At 44.3% G+C, this 10,000-nt stretch overlaps 1 protein-coding gene across 7 annotated transcripts in view; it reads left to right on the top strand.

The window, feature by feature from the left end:
* Window positions 1-10,000, top strand: part of mctp1a (multiple C2 domains, transmembrane 1a) — a 164,453-nt gene that overhangs the window by 115,424 nt on the left and 39,029 nt on the right. For all 7 annotated transcript variants that reach the window (XM_042069735.1, XM_042069730.1, XM_042069731.1 and 4 more), the window contains 2 exons: window positions 787-906; window positions 9,689-9,808. In XM_042069735.1, coding sequence (XP_041925669.1) covers window positions 787-906; window positions 9,689-9,808 — 240 coding nt within the window. The remainder of the gene's footprint in view (window positions 1-786; window positions 907-9,688; window positions 9,809-10,000) is intronic.

Genomic DNA, 10,000 nt, shown 5'->3' with positions numbered 1-10,000 from the left:
GTGTGTGTGTGTGTGTGGGGGGGGGTTATTCCCAAACATCCTTTCCAAGCTCCTGCATCGCCCATACCACGCAGCTTTTAAAACAACAGTCATTTATTTAGCACGGTTTCAAGGCAGCCCCCATGTGTTCCTCAGAGCAGGCTTTGTGATATAGACTCACACAAACGCACCTAAAGACCTCGTCGGACCCTCCCATTGGTGAATTCTTCCCCTCTACCAACTTCGTGGCTCATCACCATGACAACTGCTGGCGAAGCTTAATGACCGCTCTATGAAGCAATGATATCAGTGTGACAAAAGACATGACGGCTACAAAGACAGACTTTATTCCAATATGGAGCGCTAATTATTATAAGTTGTACAATTTTTAAAATGGCTTATTGCTCCTTTTGGACACAAAAAGACTGCAAATAAAATCTAATGACAATTGAATGTCAAAGTTGTGTGGCTGGTTTATGGTCTATGAACATCACTACAGTAAAGCACTTTAACTTCACTATGGCATTAAATCAGGGGTACATAATGCAAAATGCCTGCTATATGAAGTCATTTCAATACTGTAGAGATAGTTCCTATATTCTTTGAGACTTTATGAATGCAATATGAAGACTCGCTTAGACAGGTTCACACACTGTATGCCTACTTGTAAACATATGTGAAGCACAATTATAGTGCGTGGGACAGCATCATTTACGAGTATGAATCCGTAATGTTGTTAGGGGTACAGTACATGTAGGCCTTTGTGTTTTTGCGCTGACTGACCCGCACTGTGCTGCTCTTGTCCAGCTCCTGCTTCAGAACTTTAACCGTGTCCGGCGCTGCATCATGGTGCTCATCAATGCTGGCTGCTACATCAACAGCTGCTTCGAGTGGGAGTCTCCCCAGAGGAGCATCTGTGCCTTTGTGGTAAGAGAGGGTGATCAACCCTGTAACCAAAGCATTCACATGAAATACACGTGCACACGCACACACACGCACACACACACACACACACACCACACACAGACACACACACCACACACAGACACACACACACACACACAAACACACACAGATATGGGGATATATACAATGATGAAATATATAGATGGAATGACACAAACATGCACACAACTGTATTATTAATTATGAATACCATGTTGCGTGCACACACTAGTCCTATAAAGACTCATGCACACAGGCATAGTCATATGCACACACACATTCACATGCACTTCTCTGTAAGAATGCACAGTGTTCTCAGTGTATCTGCGTAGGTGCATTCAGACGTCTGAATCCCCCGTCAGCCTCTCCTCTCATCCCGGCGTGTCCTTCGTCCCTCCCTAGCCGCTGTAGCCGTTGCTTGTCAGGTGCGCTAGGCATCAAACGGGTGTGTGTGTGTGTGTGGGGGGGGGGGGGGCACAGCGTGCATAATTGGCCCAGGCAAACGTGTGCCCTTGTCAGAGCTGCCTCCTCTCCCCCTAAGCCCCTCAGTAATGTCAAGCAGGAAGCTAACGTGCTAATCCCACCCCGTGATGCTACATATGTCGTCCCTCGCCTCGTCCCTGTACGGCGTCGCAGCACGACCAGCTCACCTCGTCTCGCCCGGGCTCTGCCAGCCGGCAGCCGCCCGACTTGTCACCACAGCGACCATTAACATTTTAGTGTTTGACACATTCTTCATTTGTGTCTGGCACGGCTGGCGTGAGTGTAGGTCATTGCGGGGAAGGCAAGGAGGGAAATGGTATTGATCAGTTAACATTTCCTACCTCCTGCTATCACACTCAACCCCCCCCCCCCCCCGCCCCCACCACCACCACCACCTAGGCTAGGCCAGGCCGTGGCAAAGAATTAATGAAAATGTCACCAAAGCAGAATGAGTGACAAGGGAGAATATATATATATATATATATATATATATATATATATATATATATATATATATATATATATATATATATATTATATATATGTATATATATCATAAATAAATTATATAAATATATAATGCATTGGTTGATATTTTTCTTCATATCTTTGTTTTATTGGATTTGCTAGTTTGATAATTTTCCTTCACATGTGCTTTTTCTTGTTACACAAGTAAAGTGCACATCAGTAGATTTTTTGGGTGTTAATGGTTTACTCCATCATAGCAGCCAATTATGTTAAAATGAATTTAGGCCAGTTCATACATGCTTCTTTGTCACTGGTGGTTCTGTTATTGTTGTTATGTAATACGTGTGAGTGACTGTGTACACTTGGTGTTGCAAGTGTTCCACTAGTGTGTCAGGTGCAGTGTACCTGAGAAGAAGGGCCTTTGGCCTCTGTTGAGACAACTCAGGTTGGAGCAGGTACTCTTTCCACTTTAGCAGAGATGCTTTGTTTTGCACTGTCCTTCCAGCAAGCATAGCACTCTTTTGCATCTCTCTCTTTCTCTCTCTCTCTCTCTCGCACTGTCTTCCTCTTTCTCTCTTTCACACTGTCTTTTTCTGTTGCATCCGTCTCTCTCTTTCTCTCTCTCTCTCTTGTACCATTTTTCTTTCTTTCTTTCTCTCTTTCACGCTGTTTTTCTCTCTTTCTCTCTCCTTCTCTCTCCATCCCTCATTTACTTCTTGTATTGCTGTGAGAGGTTTCATAATCATGACGCTCATTTTCTTAGTATTCTTTTTATAGTCAGCCAAGGTGAAGCATTGCCCAAGTGCTTCTGTAGGACTCCTGTTGTTTTCTCCCCCCTGTTACCGTGGACCTGCCGCTGAAGTCACACATTCCTTGTGAGATTTTAGGGTGACAAATTTGTGTGTGTGTGTGTGTGTGTGTGTGTGTGTGTGTGTGTGTGTGTGTAAGAGGTAGAGAGAGAGATAAAAAAGAGACAGAGAGACACAGAGAAGAAGACAGAGTTCAAAAGTTCCTCTGGAAGGTTGGCTGGTGTAAAGAGACCGCTAACATGGCAGATGCTAAAACGCTAAATAGCAGTAGAGCGGCGTGGGACTGGAGAGAGAGTGCATCGCCTCATTTATCTTGTGCCGTTATTTTTTTTCCCTCACACGGGCTGTTCGCCCTTCTTTGCGGCGTATTGTGATGATATTTCCATGATATTTTAGGATTAAGCGTTTACACTTGAAAATGTGCCCTCTCAGCAGTCCAAGGGAATTTATCACTCTCCTTGACTAAACTTCTGTTTTTTTTTCTCCACCTGCTCTCTTTTATACACCTTCTCCCTTTCTCCTTTCCCACCTATATATCTCTGACTCACCAAATAGGTTAAAAAAGTTAAAATGTCTAAATACATTGTTTAGCTTCCTCCCATCAAGAAGACTAACTTGTGATGAGGTGGGATTCTAGTTAGTGCTTCCGTGTGTGTGTGTGTGTGTGTGTGTGTGTGTGTGTGTGTGTGTGTGTGTGTGTGTCTGTGCGAGTGTCTGTGTTTCAGGGATGTGGGTCCTTTCAATTTCCTAGTTTCCTTGAGTGCACACTGTTTGGACTTGAGTTTGGAAGTGTCACACAAAATAGTTCTTTTTTATACTATTATTTTTGTTTTGTTTTGTTGCTGTGGCTGAACCATGGTCTTGGGTTGTCCTTAACACTCCTGCCTTCTTTGTGAGTCAGGAGCCCTTAAAGAGGAAGCCTGAGCGAGGGATATGGAGGGACAGCCAAGGAATGATGGAATGAGAAGGAGAGGGGGAGACAAGGAGAGTCAGAGAGATGCACAAAATGGAAAAAGTGAGAGAGAGAGAGAGAGAGAGAGAGAGAGAGAGAGAGAGAGACAGAGAGCAGAAGAGGGCGAGATGCAGAAAGTGAGAACAAGAGAAGATGCTAGTGCTCCCAGAGGGCACGAGTCTTACCTGACTCTTCCCCCAAAACAAATTTGCTGTAACTTTATCTCCAATTGGGGCTTGAATTGGGAGCAAATAGTGAGGGCATTGTCTGGGTTATGTTGAGTGGGGTGGGGGGTGGGGGCACCAGGGGAGAGGCCTGTGGTTGGGGGTAGGATGGAGGTGGCTGTGGATGTGGTGGCGGCAGTGGGGAAGTGATAGCGGAGCCTCTATATGGGCCAGGGGAGAGGGAGTGCTCTTATCGCCAGGAGAGCACAGACAAGGCAGCGGCTTCGCCAGGAAACTGGAGCACCCCCTCGCCTGCTTTGCATTTAGATAAAAAGAACAACGCGACAACACATTAAAAAAAGGCCCAATACTGTCACTTAGGGGGCGAAGGAGGGTGTGAGTGTGTGTGTACGTGTGTGTGTGTGTTGTGTGTCGTGTGTGTGTGTGTGTGTGTCTTGAGTGTGTATGTGTGTGGGTGTGTGAGTGTCACGGACACGGACACATGTCTAAGATCACACAAGCATCGCTGACATATTAAGGTAAACAACATAATTTATTCATGTACTTAAGGGATATCAACTTATAGTATGAATAATATAGAATCATATGGAATAAAGGGAATATATCAAATCACCTATCATTGATATGAACATTAGTATCACGTTATCTCTTAAGAAACTTAAAAGGACCCATTTACATGTATTAGTGAGTATAGAGTATCTCTGAGGAACGGAGAAAAGATAATGCCAGTCGGTCAGTGGCTGTGGCCGGCGTTAGGGTCAGCACTGGCCACTGTGTGGTATTTAGTGATAGTGTTTAGGTAGTACTGTGCGCCACCTGCAGGTGGCACTGCAGCCCCACTGAACGAGAGCACCCTGCTCTATCAGGAGCAATGGGAGACTGAGGACATGGACCAGGCAGAGGGAGAGAGTAAATCAATCTATTTCTATTATCAAACTCCTTGACATAGTGTTGTGTTGTTTGCATATGCTTTTGGAACATGCCAGCCTTTACACTGGCACGACAGAGATGGCTGTAATAATAATGTTTCTCCCCCCCGTTTTTTTATTTATTTATTTTTTATTCATTTCTGAAGGGGCTTTATAGCAGAGAGAGAGGAACAGAGCAATCCTTGAATGCGCTTACAGCCAAACAGAGTCTCTAAGCGCTCAGTTCTGACTGCCAAACACAAAGTGCCAAACTTATTTATGCCATTGGTTGCCAAACTGCAGTTCTCTTAAAATGTTTTGTGTGAAACACTAAAACCGTTGGCAGCTCCAGATTATGTCCTACTGATGTACTTGTGTTTAGTGACTTTAATCAATCTGCTCATTAACTAAGTGAAATCACATCAATACGTAAAAATACAAAGTTAATTTTGAGGAGTTTTCTGAAAATATATAATCATTTCTGGGAAGCAAAACTGTGAGAAAATGTTCTCTAATCCTCTGTTGCAGTCTTTGGGTTGAGTTGTGAAGAAGGGAGATTATTCAAAAGCCAATCTGTGGTTTTCACTCGTTTGCCTTTTATATAGAAAAATATAAATGTATATAAATATCTCACTTAGCTTAATTTTTGATAAATTTTACGATATTATCTGTTGTGATGTAATGCTCAAATTAAACAATAAAAAATAGGAGCACAGAAATGATCTAGATTACACTTTTTACTTCAGGAGTATTATGCACAGAGCAGTAGCTGAGTGGTAACATTGATGTTGAAAGAAGCCAAAAAGCCAGATTAATAATTTTAGACCTTTGTTATAGAATAAAAATACTTGGCTCATGAAAAACTATCAGGAATCTGTGCTGAAGTTGAAGTTGCCATCCTAGTGTGTGTGTGTGTGTGTGTGTGTGTGTGTGTGTGTGTGTGTGTGTGTGTGTGTGTGTGTCGCAGTGCTCTGTGTGGGTGTTAGGAGTGTGTGTGTGTCCACAGTGTGCTTTGAGTGTGTGTGTGTGTGAGGAGGAGATGGAGTGTGGAACAGACTGGGTAATTGATCGGCGCACCTCCACAAAGACTGTACTGTGTGCCAGGAGCATTGTCACTAGCTGGATGCACTCTAACAAAGCCCACAGTTACTGAGACGCGCAGATTCCATTTCATTTTCCCCTTTGCCTTCTCTCCTCCTCTCTTTCCTTTGCCTTCTCTCTTCCCCTCTTTCTTTCTCACCTTTCATTTTCTCTTTTTCTTTGACCTCTTCCTTTCCTTCTATCTTTCTGCATTTCTATCTCTCTTTCTCCCATATTTTCTTTCTTTCTTTCTCTCTCTATTTCTTTCTTTCTATCCTTTCCTTTCCCTGCCTGCTTGTCCATGCTCCTTTGTCTTGTCACCATTTATCAATCTCCTTCTTTCTCCCTCGTTTTCTCTCTTTTTTTTTTGCTCAGTACTTCATTCAGGTTGTTTTTTATCCAGCGCTCAGGTGCCCTTTCTCACTCTCACTCTCTCTCACTCTCTCTCTCTCTTTCTCTCTCTTTCTCTCTCCCTCTGAGTGGAGGCGTGGTGGGGGTGAGGTGCTCTCGCAGTGGGGCAGCGATGGGGGTGAGCCGGTCACCCAGTAGGGCAGTAATTCCGGGGTGAAGCCCGGGTGAATCCGCTCCACTCCCGGTGCCCTGGCGGTAGGGGCAGTGTTGCCGGCCCCTTCTACCCCTGCGCCTTTCATCCCGCGGTACCTCACCTCCTCTGGCCCGCGGGTGTCTGCTTGCCTCCGCCTGTCAATCACCCACTCGCCTGCCCCCGGGCCAGAACAATGAGATGTTGTGGTTGGTTTTAGGGGTAGGTGTGTGTGTGTGTGTGTGTGTGTGTGTGTGTGTGTGTGTGTGTGTGTGTGTGTGTGTGTGTGTGGTGGGGGGGACAGTCTACCTCGGACCACAGGTTAAATAACCACAGGCTCCTCTCAAGAGCAAGTGAAGCTGAGTAGAGGGGACTCTCTGTTGGCTCTCTGGTCTGGTAAAAGAAGGAAGAGAAAGAAGTGATGTTTTCCATCACCGCTCCCTCTGACTGTTGTGCGTCGTCGACGGCGATGCTTTATGTTTGCCGGAGTTTATTTGGCATTTTTACAGCTGATCGCTCGGCAGCATTTGTCTGGTTCTATTATTTTAGAGGGAACTCATATCTCTTTTCTTTGTAATAATTTTGTAGCTCTGTATTTTTTTTCTCCCTTTTGTTCTGCATTGACGGCCCTCAATAAAACATTGGACTGCTGTCTGCTGCCTAAAATTGAAGTTCCTCCTGAATTATATATCATTAGAGCCAAGTTTTTATTGCACTTATTTTTATAGCAGGTGCAACATGAATTAAAGCGGTTTAAATTGTGTTTAGGGGAGGCCAAAGCAGTACATATTAACAATGAGGAAATGCTGAGTGCAGAGGTAGGGTTGCAGAAAGATATTGAAGTTGGATGTCAGGTGTGTGTGTGTGTGTGTGTGTGTGTGTGTGTGTGTGTGTGTGTGTGTGTGTGTGTGTGTGTGTGTCTGTTTGTTTTTGTGTGTGCTGTTGTGGACTCCAGGTTTGTGTGTGTGCACACAAAATGGGGGAGTGTTTACGGACAAACTGCTGAATTATTGAAGATAAAATTTTCCTGTTCCCTAAACAGCTCTTTATTACGAAGAAAACTCTAATCTGTTGTTTTCCGTCGCTGCCGTGGCAACCGACCAGCGTTGGACAGACCCATTAGAATGAAATATTCTGCCCTGAGCGATATGCAAATGCTCCAGCCAACTCATTTGTAATGTATAATTTATACTTGCTTTTGTTTATGTACACACCGATATCTATTTTTTTTAATTTTGTATGAGTCCAAGGCCCAGTACTGGGCCAAGGATTGTAGAAGAATAGGAATTTATATGCAGGAGTTGAACCTTCACCCTGTCTCAGTCCACACAACATAATCAACAAAAAAACCTTCAGGACCAAGTGTGTGTCATGAGACAGCTTGCCGAGAATGGTTTGCGAAAGGTCCAGAGCGAAGCTGTCGGAGTTGCTTTCCAAACTTCTTTTAGCTTAAATGAAAATAATGAAATAAAATTTAAATGAGCGTGAACTGGCACTTTTGAGTGAGTATAAATCTGGCTGTCTTCATGTTTAATTTAAAACAAAAGCCGGTTCAGTTACTCCATGCCCATGTATTAGTGTGTGTGTGTGTGTGTGTGTGTGTGTGTGTGTGTGTGTGTGTGTGTGTGTGTGTGTGTGTGTGGTTTAAGTTTAGTCCAAGCTTTGGGTTGCAGGAAGGTAATGGATCGAAGCAATAGAATGTAAACAATGGACATCTAACTCAGGACACACCTGACCTGTTCTATCCCCTAGGACCCCACTGATGAAACTGATTAGAGCTCTGTAGGTGTGTGTCTCTCTCTCTCTCTCTCTCTCTCTCTTTGTGTGTGTGTGTGTATGTGTGTGTGTGTGTGTGTGTGTGTGTGTGCATGCGAGACAGAGAGAGCCTGCATGTGTGTGTTTTAGAAACTTTATTCATAATGTTCATAATGCCCACTGAGAAATCCCAAGCTTTTAGAGTTCTGTCAGGAGTTCAATTATATCTAATTCCTCCTCGCAGGTAACCGTCTCAGCTGGATATTGTGCTCATTTTGATAGCTGAAAACTTCACTATTATTTCAGTGAATGAAGTTATCACACCTTTTCAGTGCTTTTATATTCTTCCATAAATGTGTTCAGGGTTGCTATAATTAATGTGAAAACATCAAGGCTACACCTGAGTATCAGCAGTATTTCCCTCTATTAGAATGGAAATAGACAGTATTTGTATTGGTGGATATCAGCATTTCTCTTACTTTTAACATAAAAAAATCATGACTGTATTTTTATGCAGCAATTAAGCAGAATTAATCTTTATTTACAGTTTAGTTTTTTTTTTTTATCCACTATGGATTTTTAGATTCATATATTTTTCCACATTGTGGAGATCTATTTCCACATTATTAAGTCTTAGTTTATACTTTCCAGATTTACCTCCACAGAATTTATATTAATAGTAAAAGTAGTGCAAATCACTGAAAAACATGAAATTAGGTAAGCCGTTTCTCTCTGTTCCCGTATTGCCGTTTGCGATCTGGCCGTACCTGCTGTCTGCAACTCTCCCATGAAAGAGAAAAAGGCTCTTCGCCCCCACCCACCCCTCCTAACTCTCTCCATCTGTGAACAGGCTTGCATGGCTGAGGGCTTTGTGGCAGGATTCTGCGGGGTTAGGGGTGGCAGGGTCGGCGGGTGAGACTGCTGAGATGGGAGGCTAGGGATGGTGGGTGTGTGTGTGTGTGTGTGTGTGTGTGTGTGTGTGTGTGTGTGTGTGTGTGAGAGAGTGAATGTGTCTGTGTGTGTGTGTGTGTGTGTGTGTGTGTGTGTGTGTGTGTGTGTGTGTGTGTGTGTGTGTGTGTGTGTGGGGATGAAGAGAGCATAGGATAGAGGGGGGAAGCTCTGACAGTTTAGCCACGGCGGCCATTTGGGAGCTGGGAAGAGGATGACCCGGGCTCTTGGAGCGGCGGCGGCGGCTGGCCTCGGAGCTTCAGAGTGGAGCGCAGGGGACGCTGGGGGCATGTGAGCCCGCTCTCCAGAGGGGCCGAGAGGGGGCCGGAGGTGGCCACACACAGCAGCCATTACCAGAGCGTAGCATAGCACTCTGATGTGCACTGGGATGCAGAGGCACTCAGCGAAGTGCACTGTTGAGCCGGTTGGGTGATAGTCGGGGGCTGGTAATGATATATGGGACCCCTTGAAAGTCCTTCAACAATATGACTGACTAACAATGAATCAAATAAAGAGGACATATGACATTGTATAAAGCATGTACTTTACAAACTAAATGTGGAGTGGTTCTGATTCCGCAGGGTCCAAATTCTGTCTAATTTTGTTGCCCTTCGTTCTCTTTGTTTCTCTCTTAGCTCTTTGTCCTTGTCGTGTGGAACTTTGAGCTCTACATGATTCCTCTAACCCTTTTGCTGCCGCTGGTTTGGAACTATATTCTCATCTCCTCGGGGAAGGACACCAGGCAGGGTGATGTGGTGAGTTCCCTATACGATGATATCCCTCCACTGTTGAATTCCTACCTGTGTCTATTGTGAGGGCATGTTCTAATTTAGAGCAGACTACTGTACACCCACACACACACACCCACACACACACACACACACACACACACACCTGCACACACAGTTGACATACTGGAATATATAAATGGCAGTATCATTTTTATT

This window comes from Alosa sapidissima, chromosome 18 (genome assembly GCF_018492685.1).
Source record: "Alosa sapidissima isolate fAloSap1 chromosome 18, fAloSap1.pri, whole genome shotgun sequence".
Taxonomy (NCBI): Eukaryota; Metazoa; Chordata; class Actinopteri; order Clupeiformes; family Clupeidae; genus Alosa; species Alosa sapidissima.
The sequence above is the reverse complement of the archived record's forward strand: the minus strand, read 5'-3'. Positions and strand labels throughout refer to the sequence as shown.